This window comes from Anabas testudineus, chromosome 16 (genome assembly GCF_900324465.2).
Source record: "Anabas testudineus chromosome 16, fAnaTes1.2, whole genome shotgun sequence".
NCBI lineage: Eukaryota > Metazoa > Chordata > Actinopteri > Anabantiformes > Anabantidae > Anabas > Anabas testudineus.
In genome coordinates, this window is record NC_046625.1 from 20956454 (window position 1) to 20974635 (window position 18182).

Sequence of the window (18182 nt, forward strand, 5' to 3'; positions counted from 1 at the left end):
ACCAGAAAGATAGCAGACGGCGTGGGGAAATGCCAAGATCCCTCATTGAGGCTGTTTTTATGGCTGAGTTGCTCAATCACTCAGAGAAGGAGATATGGATGTTGTATGCCATTGTTGTGGCGAAGACTGTTAAATCCACTGCAGTGGAAAGTTCACTGGCACTGTTATAATGTGAATGTTCTGTGACTGTGGGAGTATCAGAGTGACTATGCGTGTGTTCAACTGTGAGTGTGAATTGCACATTTGTATGATGTGCGATTTACACTTGCCACACCACACACCCTCACACATTTTACAGCCATGTTGCTCTGCTGTGTCTGTGCCGCGTCCATGAAATGAGGCAACACTGATTTGTTTCACGCCTTAAAGTCAACCTGTTCTAATGAGGCTGTGTCTCTGCGTTGTCTCTCAACACTAGACACATGCTCAGGCTGAGAGGGCTTCAAAGACTCTGTGGGAGATAGGATGGAGTGAATAATTTGCATCAGAACACTAGAATGTTTATAGGGCACTGGACTGGCAGCTCCACACACCAGTTGAACACAAGAGGGAAAAACAGAGGGAGTGGCTGAAGGAGAAGGGAGAAAGAGTGAGAACAAAACAGACGAGGCAAAGGGAGTGGAAGGGTGTATGGCCAGAGTTTGGCCAATGACATCTTAGCCTAATGGCCTACCACGGGGTGAAAATGAGGACATGGCTGAGATGGCACACGGCAGGGGGAATAACCCCACTTTAAGAGGACTCTCAGGACTTGTTAGGCCCGGGCAGGTTTAAGAGCTTTGGGCGCTCCTGTCATATTTCTCTTTCATTTGAATTTAGACCTCTTGTGTTCCCTCTGTCTTTCTCATTCTGTGTCCCTGCCTTCCTCTCTCCTTCTTTCAGTCTTCTCCCTGCAGAAATGGGTGGCGCCAAATCACTATAACAAGATATGGCAGTTTCACTCCAAATAATGACCCCAGGATTAACAAACAGAGTCCTGGAATGGTATTTATAACAAAGCACAGAGCTGCATGCAGACTGACCTCGTATTGTTATTTCCTTTAGTGTACTTTAGCACACTCTCTGATTGGCCTAACAGACCTTCTCTGGGGAAAGACTTTCACAGTACGGCCTATTCCCAGTACCACCTTTGAGGCTTGGCCAAAAAGTATAATCTTAAATAGAGTGATGGGTTCCTCTAGAACACAAGAATACAAATTTGAAGACAATTATTGATTTCAGGTGAGCAGGCAGTAGAAGGTCAAAAGGTTATAAGTTGAATTTAATGGGCATTTTTCTACCTTTCCTTGGCCCAACTGCTGCTGTGTGCTTGCGTGCGTATTGTGCATTATGAAATTATTCACACAATGTGTGTGCATACTATATGTTGACCATTGTATAGATACATTAACTTGTGTTTGTAGTTGTGCATTTAAACTGAAAGCATTCAGAATTCTATTTTCAAATCATCAAATGTTTGTATGCTTATAATGATGCAGGATATTTACAGTAATGCAGGTGTAGAAATGAGGGATTTAAGTAAAATTTGTATTTGATACAGTCCGAACCCAATTAAGAATTTGCAAACTCAAACACAGGTTTGTACTTGCGAGGATGTCGTCTGCCACTAGTAACACTACTGTTTTTTTACAGGTAACCACCAATAGACTTTATAAATAAGTACAGTAACACATAGACTTTGGATAACTCGTGCTCAAAATTTATTTAAATACTCACATGTTTAGTCCCTGGGGTAAAATCTCCCTGGTCTAGACGGCTGAGCCACATGACGGTGCATAGCAGCCACAAAGCTCGGTTATGTCTGTATGGATCCCCTGCAGGGCTGAATAGCAAACAGCTCTGTAATGCAGCGTGACAAAAAGCTCTAATACACACACAGCTCTCCACAGCAAAATAGTATTGACAACAAAATGATATCACAGCAGTTTGTGAAACACTCTCTGTACATTACTCAATGAATGACAGTATGAAACACAATCTGTGCTGTCAAAGTCAATTTTTGACATCTGTGACTGTGTGGCTATATACTGTGGTATATGAACACTGGAAATGGTTGTCTACATGGTACATGGCTGACAAAATAGAGTGAGAGAGTAGGTATACTGGAAAATATGGGTTGTCAAGTATACAACAGTGCAGTCACAGTACTGTGTATAGTACGTAATGATGCAGCATTGATTGTAGGCATCATGACAAATACAGTCTATTTCATAGTCCCCAAGTGCCAGAGGCACCTGGATGCCGAGTGTGAGAAAATACTGTAAGAGAGGCCAGACATGATGATCTCGGCCTGCAGTCTCCTTTCTTCCACTTAAACACACACAGCGGCACACATACACATTTCACACTCATGCACCTGTGACCTTAGTCACTCAGCTACACACACACACACACACTCCCACACGTTTTTGGCAGGTTGCCACAGTGAGCATAAACCAGGGTAACTAGCCATTATGGTCCATTGGCCCAGCAATACATTCTTGTTGCCATGCCAGCCCATTTGGCTGTTTAGGTGATATTTGGGAGTGTGTCGTCTGAGGAGGCATGGTGGTGCTGTGACATCACCGCTGTTTCATGACAACTGTGGGATAGAGCTGCTGAGCAAGGCAGACTTTTAAATCATGGAATATGTCTTAATGCGTCTTCGGAGAGAGCCCCTTCCCTCACCTCTGACACCCTGATGGCTTTAACATCCACAGACCTCAGGCTAATCTGGTAGAATGTGTGTTCTGTCTATATACCTCTGTCTCTGTCCCTCTGTTTCTGCTTCTGTGCCTTGCTGTTAAACTCAGTTTTTTCTTTCTCTCTCTGTCCGCTTCTCTCTCTGGAACAGTCCTTTGAACACTAAAAGTGTGTTCAACCTTCATGTTCTTACAGTCAGTGCAAAGGCTAATACCCCCTATGTCAGCCTTAGTTGTTGCTTTGTGATTTGTGTGCTTGGCTGTTGCCATGAATGTCAACACTGACAGTCGGCCTTCGTCTGGACCTCAGCCTAAGACGTGTCATGGTGTGTGTGTGTGCACGTGTGTGCGTGTGCGTGTGCGTGTGCGCGTGTGTGTGTGTGTGTGTCTGCGTGTGTATGCATGTGCATGTGTGCATTCACATTTCTCACAGTTCCCTCTCCCACCGTAGGAGACAAGAAACCTGCATGCCAACATTACATCACCTCAAGCATCATATAACACGATACTGTACAGCAAATGAAAATAACAGTGAATTATGAAGGGAGCTAAATAAAGGATGGATGTAGCACACATTTCCTCATGTACTATATATTCATTTTATTTAATACTTTACTTTTGCGGTAAAAAGGTTTTTCAGCACAAGACCACAAGTTTAAACAAATCTACTGCATACACTCAGTACTGAAAAATGATGTACAGCGTGAGTATGACTGATTTGTCTAGGAAACAGTGTTTTAAAACAATGTGCAAATCCAATGTCTTTTGACTTAATGATTTTTGTTTCTTTCAGAATCGCGTCCCCTGTCCGTCCCTATGAAGGTGATGTTAGACACAGCACCCGCAGAGTCATGGACAACCTCAGATGAAAGAATGAAAGAGCTTATTGCCCAAGTCTGGGATGCTGTAAAACGCCTTACTCTTCAGGTACCAGACTATGATCTCTGATGTTGTTTACTTTGTGTAGGAGCAGATGTATAACATAACCATTTCCTCTACTGGGGAAAGTATGATATTAAGTGACAATCTTTTGACAAGCTTTTATTCTTTTTAAATGAGCTCCATTATACTATTTATGGATTTTGATTTTACATTTCTTGAGAAGATTTACATTTCCAAACACTAGTCCTAAAGCCTCCTCCCATCCGGTTTTAACTCTAAGGAAATTCAAAGTGCAAGTTAATGGTCAAACCATTCTTAAATTGGAACATGGATAATAAGGTGCATATAGACAATAACCAATGATGCCCAATCCCAACAACCTTTCCTCATTCATCTTAATTCCCATTGCTAGGACCACACAAACTGATGTCACTCAAACACAAAGGAGAGCATTACACATATGAATTGAAATAATTCTCCAGAGCCCAGGTTCCATGTCAACTGTTTACAGTACTTCCACAAAAGTTAACTCAACCCTCTAATAGTTTGCTGAGCCCGTCATTGCCTCCACTTTCCTCTGTCCCCTTCGGCTGGGGAGCTGGGACCACACCACATACTGCAGCAGTAATTAGGAAACACTCTGTCCTGTTGACATGGGAGTGGAAGCGAACCAAACGGAACGACCCAACAGCTGGTACCCCAGGCCTTGGATATCCCCAAACTTAAACCACTCCATTTATTTTAGTGTGGTGTAAACAGAATACCTAATGGCTCACACTTCTGCTGCACATGTGCCCAATTTGGCATGCAGGGCTTTCTTTCCGTCTTTTACAGAAGAGAGAGGAGTAAGAGGGATAGAAAGAAGGTGGCGGGATTGAGATCGGGGGGAAAGAAAGTTACACAAGTATTTATTATTCTATGGCTGCTGAGACCACTTAAGACTGTTTAAACAGAACAGGGACATGAAATAGCTGGTGATTGTGCAAATTGTTTAAAAAAAAAAATCTCTTGGTCGTGCAGTGATGATGTTTTGTCGCTTTGACATTAAGTCTTTTCTACAGATATACAACACAGGCAAAGATATAGAGGTCTGGCCCAGATTCAAACTCATTTTAATATAAGCAGGTAAGAAAATGGAAATGGTAGAGCTTTTTTTTTTTGTCAGACTACTGAAAATAAAACATGATTTATTTTCCCATGTTATCATATCTTTGAATCACCACTTTTCTGCATCATCCCTTAACTTACCTAGAGAAAAAGCGTAACCTTAAACAATCTGTGTAAGTAATTCTGTCCTACTGCACTGTGAATTTCATTACAGTGTGACTCTATACTTGAATATAGCTTATGTAATGTCCTAGACACATATCCTGCTCAAAAGTCTGAAACCAGAACAGGAGCTGGAAAAAGCAGACAGTTTCTGTTTGCAGCAGTCTGCTCTAAAATCACACTGTCTTTTCAGTGATGGTGATGTCCTGTCATACATGGCTAGGACATTATCTGAATCTATGAGTAAGTGGAAAAAGAAGTGAAATTGATCTATAAATGTAGTACGCTAATTTGATATGTATCTCTTGTAAGACCCCTGTGTTACCTCAATAGGTGTGATAGGCAATTTTTATCCTGCTGTATCCTCAAGAAAGTTTCCATAGTAAAGAAAGATGAGCAGCTACTTTTGAAAACAGGCACTATAGATTGACCCAAAGACTAATGGTTAGGTTTACAAATAATCTACAAATAATATTTGTATGATTGCTTGGACAAATAAATGTAAATGTTAATAGGGTTCCAACTTTCTTAAACAACTTTGGTTATTGGAACAATGCTCTGAGAGAAAAAGAGAAATATTCTTACATATAACAAAAAACTGTTTGTTACATTACGTAAGAGGCATGGTGAGATTAGAAAGGCACAATATCCGAATTGTGGCCCTTGAGTGTGATGGACACTGTGTAGTGTGTGTTTTTGAGGCAGTGTGAGTTTTGAAGAAACAGTTAAGTTACTTGCTCATCCAAGGTTATAATATGTGGGTGGTGTTATTTCAGTAGTCACTTCACATTAGGACAGAAAGGCAGTGCGGAAATTGTCACCCTGGCCAGAGTGGACTGGCACATCTTAAAATGGCTACTTTGCCTCAACCATGGACGTCTGACCCTCACTGTCAGGTCTTTATTGTACGCCATCTTATTATTTAGTTTTTCCTCACTCTGCCTTGTGTGTTCTTCACTCTTATGTCTTTTCCTGTTTTCTGCATTTCTCCCCCTTGCTTATTTCCTGCCTAGCCCAGCTACTCACCCTTACCCCTTTTCATCCCTCCATCTTCCTTTCACCTTGAGGACACCCATGTTCTCTCGGGGCCCTGATAATAACTGCAAGTGATCAGGATTTCAGGAATTTTGCAATAATTCCTTCTATTTAACACATGTATGTGTTCAGTGCTGGAAAAGGAGCACGTTGCTACCAAAACTGAAATGGGATCTGCTGAAACAGAAAGACCGTTGCCATGGAAAAAGTGAAGTAACACTGCTCCCTGCAGCTGCCATGCATTAATGAGTAGGATGTTTTTGAGAGAGAAAAAGAGGAGAAAAAGCAGTGGGGGAGAAAAGATAAAGTGATGGAGTGGAGAGGGAGGTTAGGAAGCGATGAAGAATAGAAAATGGGCAGAAGATGAGTTTGAAAACACAAGGAAAGTGAGACAGAGAGACAGAAGAAGGATCATGTGTACTGTATCTTTGGTGTGGCTCAAGTAGAGCTGGCCAGATTATTTCCATGAACAGAATCTGACCCCCTACTGGAGCGCCTTGTGCAGGCACATTACTTCATCCTCTTCCCTCCTCCCTTCGTATTATCATCCCTCCATTCAACACCTCATCTTCCCTGTCTGTCACATCCCATCACTTCTACATTATTTTTAATCACCACATTTATTTTGTGCCCCTTAAAACAATATTCTTTTGAGGGTTATGGTAAAAAAGTGTCAATTTTTTAAACTTGACAACCCTGAGGGGTTAAGAGAACAATGGAGAGAGAAAAACGCTGTTTTCATTTCCCTAATTCTGTTTTAAATCAAAGCTAAAGATTGGCACTCAAATCACTCAAAATATATTTGGTTAAAGACATTTTAATCAGGACGTGCAGATTGACTGACATGAATACATTTTACTATATTTAAAAAACATATTGCACCTTTTAGCTATCATGTATAATATTAAGTGTGCACGCTGATAGCATACTTTGTTGCATGCTCAATCAGCCTGAAACTGTTATAATATATATTTTCTGACATTGTGTCAATGGCACAGTAGAAAATGACCAGCTGTGGTATTACAGACCTCCGGAAAGAGAAAACTTTCTGGATGTCCCATTGAGTGTAAAGTACCGATTGGCTGTAGTACATACAGAGAGAGGGGGTTACTGTGAGTGTGTCTCTCCTGTCATTGAGTCTCCACAAAGAGAGGGAGATGGAGAGCAAAGTGGAATGAAGGACAGAAGAAGGAATTGATAGAGATACTCAGGGAATACTGTTAGAGAGAGAAAGTGAGCGAGAAAGCGTGTACATTCTCTCCTGATTACACATTCACCCACATGCATACACATATTGATGGGTGCATTCATTTGTGTGTGGCCGGTATCCTGTTCCATCATCTGCTGCTGTGTCAATACACTGATGACCTCACAGTCATTATAGACGCAAACACATATTTGACCCCTTTCACCGGACTGTACTGGAAAAGCGCTTACCAGGATTCTCTTGTGTCTGTAACCTCTCAAACCTTAGAGGCCTAGAGACCTGGAACTGATTTTCATTAGGATAAAAACCGACACACTGCCGCATTGTACAACATTGTAACGGCAGCTACAATTTCAAGATTAAGATGTTTTAAAAATTTTGTTAGGGAAAAATTATGTGCTGTTTTTACCCTGAATATGTTTTGGAAAGCACGTTTGGAGGTGATTCCTGAATAAATTGTTGGGGCAAGCATCCACCCTGTGTCTCGGGACAAAGGAGGGAAGCCAAACACAGGTCAAATCGGATCAGCTGAGGTTCAGAACAATCCAGTTTGGCCTACTTGATTGGGTCACACCATATAAATCAGTAGTGGTGAAAATTTGCCAGAGTTAGCCAGTAAAAGCCGTTTTCATCTGTAGTCCATCACCATCTGATCCAACTTGGCCTAGTAACACATACTGCATAACATAATACGGCCACTTCTACTCCTACTATTGAAGATAAACCAGGCCAAGCCTATTTCATCCCTCTATTTCATATTTCAGTCAGTCCAGCTGCCTTTGTATGTCAAGGATATTGTTAAGTGAGCTATATCATCAATCTTGAATTACCTATATCCTAAACCTTAGCCTTTCCACCTTTTTTCCCTAAACTAAGTGCCACAGTCTCTCACTCCTATCACGACCACCCTCTTCAAGTGCATCCTCAACTATGGCCTGGCTGCCCGTTACACTCCATCTGTAGTGGCTCGCCATGCTGGGGTGGAATGTTTGAGATTGGGTGTGCAAACAGGCAAGGCAGACCAGGCCAGCCTCACTCCTAAGGCCACTGTTGGATCAATAAACGCAGTGATCAAAGTCGCAATTAACCCAGCACACTAACACAAACAGCTGGGCCAGCAGAAACAAACAAAGCCTTCATGTCACCTAAAGCGTTTATTTTTGCAGATTTCCACCTCGGCCAGGGAGACCTCCAGTGCTTGTCAGCTTCTGTAAGCACTGTTATAAGAGAGGAATGCAGGGCCACAGGGATGGCTGGCTGCCTGGCTGTTTTGCTGTGCCAGGCCACAAGCTTATTGCTTGTGGTGGCATGTGGGTGAGACCTAGCCTATCTGTTGTCAGGAGGCATCACGCTTAGATGCCTTTCTCATAGACATCAGGGAGGAAAGCTGCTTTCTGCCATTGCAGTAAAAACTTAAGTTGTGTACATTCATGCATCACAACACACATCTGCATGGTGTCATCTTCAGATACACTCATTAATCACGTTAATTTACATGGAGACACTATTTACACTATTACACCCACTATTCCAAATGTGCTTTTGGACCGAGCTAAAAACACAGAGGCATATGCAGAAGAAGGGGGAGCAGGAGGTTAACAGTGGGTGGGGTATCCAGTGAGAGTGGAAGGGGGGGCTGCTCTTTGGACCTTCTGTTCATTTGACCGGCCACTTAGGAAACACAGTGTCCTGCCTGATGCAGGCACAGGAAGATTACATTTGGAGAGGTATCAGGTTCTTAAAAACAAAGGGATGTGCTTTCCGTTTGCTGCCGATCTCTCCACTGAGATTTTTTAGCTCCAGAGTTGCAAATGTTTTCACTGGGGATGCTGTGAGGGTGTTTCTAATTTCCTCCCCTCTATCTCTGGGTGATTTCCTGTGTGTCATGGTGCATACTGTGTGTAGAGACAATGAGAGAAAAATGTGTCAGTACATACGTGCTTGAATGTGCAAGTGTGTGTGCACATTTCAAATGTTGCGGGGCCTCTTCACAGCGAGGTGATCTTGGCCTGGGTTTATGCTGTGCTGAGGTCTGTGTAGAGCTGGGGCCTCCCAAGTTTCTCTTTCCTGCAGAGATATGAAAACAATAAGCCTAACAGCGGATCTGACCACAGCGCCACAGGACAAATGTCAGACATGTATTTCACGGCCTCCGTCCAAGTTAGATGACTGTGTCAGAAATTGTAGTCAGTGCTGTCAGAATTATGTAGCAAGACAGCTGTGCTGCTGAAAATGTTTAATAATGATAATATGTAGACCCAGGTTGTTAAGTTTATAGACTCAGTTAGGAGAGGTTCTGTCATTTTTGCTTCTTAAAGCTTGGGCCCACACTCACAATGTACAATGTGAAGCACACCATCCCAACTATATAATGACTTACTTTTTATAGTTGGGATAAAACGTTATCCACTGCACCAATATTGTGTTGTTTATGAATGAAAACTAAAACTCTACTTGTACTGTACTGAATTTCTATTTAAGAATATTGTACTCTCAGCTGAAGTTGTTCATCAGTGCAGGCAGGCTGCCCTCCATCTTTGTCATTATGAAGACAAAATGACAGATCATCCACTCCCACTGCTGCTCAGAAGAGCAGGAAGTAAGGGCTGCCTTTTCAGGGGTACTGAGACAGAAACAGGATTTCAGACAGGGTCCAAACATGTGGCTGGATTTTGAACACTATCTGATGGTGGAGGGAAGTGATCAGCAGTAAAACTGAGCAGAAGTTGCCACAAAAGAACAATCCCATATTTAGAAATCTGTGATGTGATGCCAGACAGGAATGAGAAGGAAGAAATAGACAAAGAAAAAATGTCTTTAGGCATCTTACCATTAGGTACCCTCCAAATGGATGTATTTCAAGCTTTTTAATGTTTCTAGCTTTGTTGTTCTCTTTTTCTATTCTGAACTATTTATTTACTTCTGACAGCATATGCTGTCTTTCTGATGCAGAATCCAGATTGAATTAAAGCCTGATTGTAGATCAAAGTGTAAGAAGATCTCAGTTCATTTAGAGGCCTAAGAAGAAGGGATCAAGGCCTAAATCTCAGGATAAGCAATGGTCACCTACTAAATAACAGGCCGTCATTCAAAAACCACTGGCATGCTCAGCTCTTGGAGGCCACAAGCTTTCCCCTGAATCCTGTGTTTGACAGTGTGCATACTGAGACTTATACAACTAAAGAGCACCGGCCTGTTATGCTACATGATATACTGATCCCTGCAGTATATTAATTACAGTATACAGCTAGTCTGTGTCCCCTGATGGCTGTGTACTGCCAGTTTCTCTTTGTCATCTGATAACACACATATTCTCTACATACCAGAGATGTACTGATGAAAGTGAGTAGGAATTATCTTTATAAGTACAAACAACATGCTCAGTTGTTGCTTTGTCTCTGATTTGGTGCCAAACAGCAGTATCTTTGCTACTCTGACTAGATCTTCCTGAAGGGGGAGTCTTTTTTGAGCAGCTTTTGTGGTGATTTCACCATCTGGGCAAGCATAGGACCTTTCGGAAAATGATGCAGCAGCTAGTTTGTTACACTGTACTAACCCTACACTCGGCTGTAGTACAGAAGGATATAACTTCATAACTTTAGCAGAATTATGTAACCAAGTTTTTACTGCTGCAAGTGCCATCCTTCAGACAAAGTGATAATCACAGTGCCAAGTATTAGCAATGATGGTAAAATAAGACCGGGGCTCTCTCAGACTAGCATTTGTTTGATAAAAATTAATAAGGAAAATGTTAATGCAGGTGTTTTGGCTTGAGGCCATATTATTATTATTATTATTAATTATATTATTATTTTAAAATAATTGATAACTGGAGTTGAAAGGGGAGTGGGATTGTGATTTTTATAGTTACTGTTCACAAGCCTGTGAACATGCAAGCACCCACACTGGGCGTGCTGTACAGTATATACAGTATGTGTGCTTGAATGTGCCTTGTAAGTATGTAATTTGAGCATGTTTTCACAGTTAAAGCCGGACACGTGCAGCCTAATAATTGATTGGCTTCAGTTTTTTTTTTTTTTCTTTTTTTTTTTTTTCTTCACAGAGATTTCCTGGTAGAAATTGAAAGTGAGTGATACACCATACTCCCTGAACACACACACACACACACACACACACACACACACACACACACACACACACACACTGTTCATCATTTTTTTCCTGTATCAATCTGTCATTACAGGCAGTGAGCAGTCTTGTGACGGTTAAATCCATTTGTTATTTGAAAAGATTTAGTTTCACTTTGACAGGATATTATGTCACTGGACCAAAGAAATAAAGAATCATGATGCTTTGACTCCTCTTTTTCCTACTGAATCTTCAATAACACCTACAAGGACACATATGCCATACTAAACTTTTAACAACCAATGGGCTTCATCTTGAATCCAGTTGTTGTGGCAGTTGTTATAATCCTGAGCCCATCTCCTAATGTGCTTCAGCTATAGATAGAGTTCTCCTAATGAAACACTTAGGTGACGAAGCTTAGGTGACACATGTATACACAAAATGCTTCATAAGCCTATGGTGTAATTAATTATTGTGCTCGATTCATTTCCAGATGCTGTCTGTCATCTTTTGAAGCAATTGTATTCCACATTACCCCAAACCCCACAGAGGTTAAAGTTGTGTAACAGTTGTTCCACACTGCAATTATAGTTTTTGGCTTTAAGATATCATTTGTGCCCATTTCTATTTTTAAAATCATCTCTGAATTTTCCTTTTGCTGTGCTTGGAAAAGCTGCCTTTCCATGGGTCTACCCTAACAGAAAATAAATTTCCACTATCCTATTATGGACAAAAAATATAATTTAACTTGCTGAGCTGTGTGAGGTGCTTGTGAGTCCAGTAACATGCTGCAAATGTGGCCCTTTGCCTCCCAAGCATGTGACGGAACAAACTGAGTTTTGGGTTTGTCTGGCGTGCCGGTCAATTTCCTGTTCTGTCCTGCCACTGGACGGTGTGCATGCTTTCTCTCACATATACATACAAATATACAGTACATGAACCTAGCCCATCAGCGTTGCAGTAGGACATTGTCACACAGGCTAACCGCTTTTAGTGCTGTGTTTATTGGCCTGTAACAAGGCTGTTAAACATAATTGTGTGGAATACCAAACATGATCCTGCACAACCTCAGCTGAACTTTTACACCTGAGGTTGTGACATGACTCACACAAATATACGCTCACTTTCCACTTTCAAATATGAGCAAAGGGAACATTTCTTTGTGTGCGTGCATTATATAAGCATTAATTTAGGATTCTGTTTGCTTTGCACACCATCTCATCTTCTGTTTCCTGTCCTCCTTATTCTGGGCGGAATGCCTTTACGAAGAGTGAGAAACAAAAGTGATAGAGGCATGGAGTAGGTCAGAGGATTTAAAGGTGGTTAGGTACAAGCAATGCTGTCAGTTTTGGCACTTGTCAGGGCAGTGATACATATAGGACATTCTGACCTTAGGCTATTTTTCATTTTGGATCTGTCAGCGCTGTTCAGTAGTTCTAGTTCTCCCCTCTCTTGCCTTTCGTTACCATTTTCCTCCTTGTTTGGATACTTTATGTCTGTCTCCCTCTGGATGTGTGTTTCTGTGTGTGTGCGCCCTCAAATGTGAGACCACAGAGGGTGATTGTTGGAGGTTGACTAGGGGACCGGTTATTAGCATTAGTCTAGTACAAAAGTTGGAGAATTGCCAGCCAGTTTTTGTGTGGCTTCTTAAAAGTGTTATAGGTTTATGCACTTAGAAGGGTGGCCTACCCACAGTTGGTATTGCTTTCTGGTAGTTTGGTTACATTTCACATACTGTCCTGAAGTGAACATGCGGTTTTCATGGAGGCACAGCTTTTCATTGCCCTCACATGTTCAGAGTATTATATGACATGCATTTTGGATGTAGCAGAGGAAGTTAATTCTAGACACCTTTTTCATTAAATCTTTCAAAGCAGTTCTATTTTTTGGTTTATGTGGTTGTTTGTCCATTTTTGTTTGTCCAAATTTAGAATATACATTATTGTTCTAAATGTTACTAACATTTTCTGTTAATACAATTTTGAATCAAAATGTATATTTTGGTCTTGGAAATAGCATATATGGTATGTGTTACAAAAATGGTAGTTTGTTCATGGACTCTCTGGTCTCAGACTTTAGAATGATTCAATCCAGAACCTGGCAAGATATTTGATGACCAATACAGTTATTCATCTGTTTGGTATCGCATTATTTTCCTTGTCCTTCTGTGCCGTCATCCCCATTCTAGCAAGTGTGTGATTTGGAGTCAGATTTTCATCAACGGGCTACAGCCTCTGGTTCCCCAGTGTGTGGTATATCCAATTCACTGTTGTTCTTATCTACCCTTCTGACCTAAACTCCCTCACTCAAGAGAAAAGCAAATGTTGGTTTACTCACTGCCTTCACCCTCGAATGGACTTGCATCTTTGACATGTGAATTACAGCATGTTTGTGGCTTTTACTCGCTGTCACTAAAAGGAGAGAAAAGAAGAAAAATATCCTACCAAACATTAGTTTTGTAACACCCAGATTTAGGTCTGACATCCCATTTTATTTTCCATTACATACTTAGGCCCTTTGAAGCATTTGGAGCCTTTGTGCCACAGTGTAAACATCTACAAACAGTGGTTGCTGTACCCTGTGAATGCCATTTGATCAACTTTTTGCTCTATTGTTATCTGGTAGTTCATTGTGTGATGTGGCAAGTCTATAGCTACCATGCACTTGACGTCATATTTGGTTTTGTGTTACCATGGGGAACAACAGCAATGCATTAAAAGTCCCAAGTAAACACCATTTAAGGCTATTAAGGGTTTTACCATACATACTCACTGAATTCAACCTCTTTTGGCACCAGCTTTTCTAAATTTGCATAAGATCCTTTGTCCTTTGGTAAAAATTTACCTAAACAATGGGTAATAATGTTCATACAATGAACTCTTCAAATCTTCATATTTGATTTTGCTAAAGAAGATCCCACAAATGCTTATAAACAGGTTCAAAGAATGAAAAAGTTCTAAAATGAAATATTTAAAATATAAAATAAATAATCTTAACATCTGTGTCTGTTCAAAAACACACCACTTTCCTTTAGGGTGAACTTTCATCAGAGAGCATTTATTTGAGTGTTCAATATTTTCCTATGATTATGTATTAAAGTTTGACTTCCTAAGTTTGACATGTGACGACAGATTTAGTCAACCATCAGACCGTGCATGGGAACTAAAATAATTTCGGTAATTGTAGTTGGTTTTTTTTACAGTTGGTGTGTGCTAGGATATGTGTGTTCTGAAACGACCCATTTAAAGTAGAGAATATCTAAGTGTAACACTACCCTGTGTATTTGTTAGGGCTGATGTTAGTATGGATTGTTATCTCTGATGGTGACAGGGTTATACTTTTTTAATATATATATATATATATATATATATATATATATATATATATATATATATATATATATATATATATATATATATATATATATATATATATACACACATACACATATATATATATATATAGCAGGTATCTGTATCCATTAATTTGACCTACATTAAAGTTTGGCTATATATACAATTATATTTACAATATTACTTCATATAAATGATAATTTCATGTACCTGGCAACATGGTGGTTTAGTGGTTAGCACTGTTGCCTCACAGCAAGAAGAACGCGGTTTGAATCCATGGGTTGGCTGGGTACCTTTGTGTGTCTTGATTTAATCCCTAAATAAATATTACAGTATAGATCGATGAAACCCTACAATAAATTATTAAATGACTGACAGCTGTTGCTCCTGAGTTTTCCTTTCTGTCCTTTTGTTCTACATACTGACACCCACTAATTATCAGTGTCAGTATCTGCTTAAAAATAACTTAAGCAGAAGAAAAAGTAATGTTAAAAAAAGAAATAAGGTGTCCAACAGGAGCACATTGGCCTGAGGCAGTAAGCTAAATGTGCTGACACAGTCAGTGTTAGACCCAGCAGTTTCATTTGTCTGCCTGCTTTACGGCTTAGTCCTGCAAAGATCTGCAGCAGACCACGCTGCCTCATTGGAGTTTCTTTCTGTGTGCTGACTCTTTAAAAATCCAGAGCCCAATGTTTCAGCGTAAAAAAGTGTTCACATTTCAAAGTAATCAAAAGAAGAAAGAGTGCGACATGATTGTGTCGATAAATCTCTACCTCTTTCTCTCCTTCTCGCCAGCCCTTATCTCTCTTTCACAGCATTTGTCTCAGTATGTGTTGTTATTGCCCATACTGCACATGTGTAAACGCAGAAATGCAGTCTGCCCCCTGGACTCTCAGCTCCTCACTCTTCTGTTAACTTGTCTTTTAAAACACTGGAGCTCCAGTGTAATGGAAAAAGACAAAGAAACTTTAAGGCTTTGACAGGTTTATCACTGCTCGTACACTTACTGATTACCAGGTACTGGTTTCTGACATAACTACTTGTAAATTTTCCTTTTTCAGTAAATAAAAATATGTTTTATATTTATTATATATATTTATTTATTTGACTTTGACTTGGGAATGGGTCCTAATCCCTTTTAAAAGAATCCAGAAATTCTTCAAGTCATTTTCAAAACAACCTAAAGTTGTACAAAATGTTAAGTTTCCTAAATATGAAATTAGATGGTAAAATAATAGTGCATAAAGTTTATTACAACCACATTTACTGTTTTTTTTAGTAACACCCAGTCTTAAGTCCTTTCCATTACTCTCCAAGTTATCTTATGTTTAAGGGTGGGCACTGAGTTAATTGACATGATTTTTATGTGTCTTTCATTTTTCTGTCTCTTCTCTAGTTGGAAGTGCAGTCATGTTGCGTTTTCCTGCCTAATGACAGCCTCCCTTCCCCAAGCACCATTATATGTGGTGACATCCCTGGAACGGTCCGTAGCTGGTACCACAATCAGGCCTCCATGCCTGGGACTTTGGTAGTCTGCCTGCCCCAGATCAGTGTCCTCAGCGCTGGGCATAAATACATGGAACCAATCCAGGAGCTCCCATTTGTGGTCTCCAGGCCCATCTTGGAGGAAGGTAAGTTTTCACACTATTGCTATCTACTGAAATCTTAATTTGGAATGATTAAAACACTTGGAAGAGAACACACACCCAGCCAGAGTGACTCCAATTGACCTGGTGTCAGAAAGAGTGATTTGAAAGTTTGAATGAAAAAACATAATGTTAGACTTTGGAAAACAATGATGGTGATAGGTTCATGGGTTAAAAGTGGGAGTTTTGGAAAGTAAATCTCAGTGTTTGAGGAAAATCTACTTAAGTTTTATTACAAATTAATTTGCTTTTATTAATAATTGAAATGAATGGTTTCATAATAGTAATAGGCTACATAATGTGAATTTATCATCATTATGCCCTTTTCAACACTGAGCAAACCTTTGACCCACTACCACTCATTTACCATGACAAAAGACAAACAAACTTAAGTAGAGCGACTTTGAGAAATAGACTTTGCACATGTGGTGTGCACACCTGGTGGAGTTGACATAAGCAACATACAGGCGGTTGAGTAGTGTTTTCTCTTTACAAGAAGAAAGAAGGGGCCACCCTCCTTTTTTTCTCTCAACTCTTCAATTACATCAGTATTGGGCATAGAGACCTCAAAAAACAGAGGAGAAAGAAAAACGACAGCAAAAACAGTGACATCAGCAGCCTTGTCAATGTTGCCGTTAAAATTAACAACCCAGTGCTTTTAGTAACTCATTCCTACTCTTTGAAAAGCTCTTCATCTCTCATTTTCAATGCTCTGGATCAAAGTGTCCTACCCATGGTGCATGGGAAATGTGCTCTTCATGGCCCCGTGCTAGAGAACAAGTTCCCCTTCTCTGTGAGAAGGGTCTACCAGGGCCAGCAAATTAACACATTCAAGTTATTACAGTGTGTTTCAGACCCCCAGTTTTAGAATAGAACAATCCACATCCTCCTAATTGTGTATAAAGTTATTTATCAGACAGTATTTAATGGTTTTCTTGAAGCATTCCTGGCCCATGTACAGTAATTAACTTTGATTTTAAATATCAGAGGAATTCATTACAACTGCTTAACTTGAATCATGAGCTTTTTTTTAAAACCACATCTCTCTCTCTCACCCTCCATGTTCCCCTCAATTTCAGTGTTCATCCTGATTATCTTTTTCACATATATTTATTTTTCCTTGTCTTGTGTCTACCACAAGGTGATGCCTTCCCCGTGGACAATAAGCCTGAGTCAGTTCAGTGTGTACACACTGCTGGGCCAGCAGCAAAGCCTGAGCCTGTTGGAACCTATGGGCTGTACTTCAACACTGGCCGTCACATCCCATAAGCTTCAGAGCGGTACTGAAGGAAGGCACTCGTTTGTAGTCTGCCTCCATGTTGATCTGCAGCCTGTCCACGTTAAGTGCTCCAACCCTCAGGTCAGTCAGACAATGCTGAGTCTCACAAAGTAGTCATTAGAATCACATGTATATTTATACAAATCATCCCTTTGTAAACTTGTCCTAAATATAAACACATGGACCCTGGCAGGAAGATCCTGCCTGTCTGCCATTATTTTCTGATATAGATTGACTTCAATAATCAAACTGCCTCATCCGCTTACCTTGTATAATTTTTTGATGAAAATGGAAGTGTAAACAAGAGAGTGTTGGCTTGTTTGTTTTGGTCAAACATTTTGAGGTCTGAGTGAAGGAGAGAGCGGTAAATTGCAAGACTTATCATCATTGTTTTACATTGTGTTATTTTGTTTTGGTAAGAGCATAATGAATACAGACAGATTGGAAAAGGAACATGTTTGTCTCCCCGGTTGAGCTCAGTGTGGTTTTTCAGTGCACTGTTACAGCACTATAATCACATCTACATGTACCATTACACATGTTTTGTTTTTTCTCAATTGAATTAGCTGTATTGAATTAGGTTTCTCTGTAAACACTTAATTGGGACGACCTTTTGAGTGGTCACACTGTTAAATGTGTCCGACCACAGTGATGAGCCATGGCGAGATTGAGGAGAATTGGTACCAGAAACAAATGAAAGGTCTTAATCTGTTAGTGGTGAAAACTTTCCCAACGATGAGG

General features: G+C 40.3%; 1 protein-coding gene across 1 annotated transcript in view; it reads left to right on the forward strand.

The window, feature by feature from the left end:
* LOC113170474 (vacuolar protein sorting-associated protein 13B) overlaps window positions 1–18182 on the forward strand; it is a 278722-nt gene that overhangs the window by 119788 nt on the left and 140752 nt on the right. The window contains 4 exon segments of the mRNA XM_026372581.1: window positions 3475–3608; window positions 15913–16147; window positions 17304–17314; window positions 17316–17522. Of these exon segments, the coding sequence (XP_026228366.1) occupies window positions 3475–3608; window positions 15913–16147; window positions 17304–17314; window positions 17316–17522 (587 nt within the window).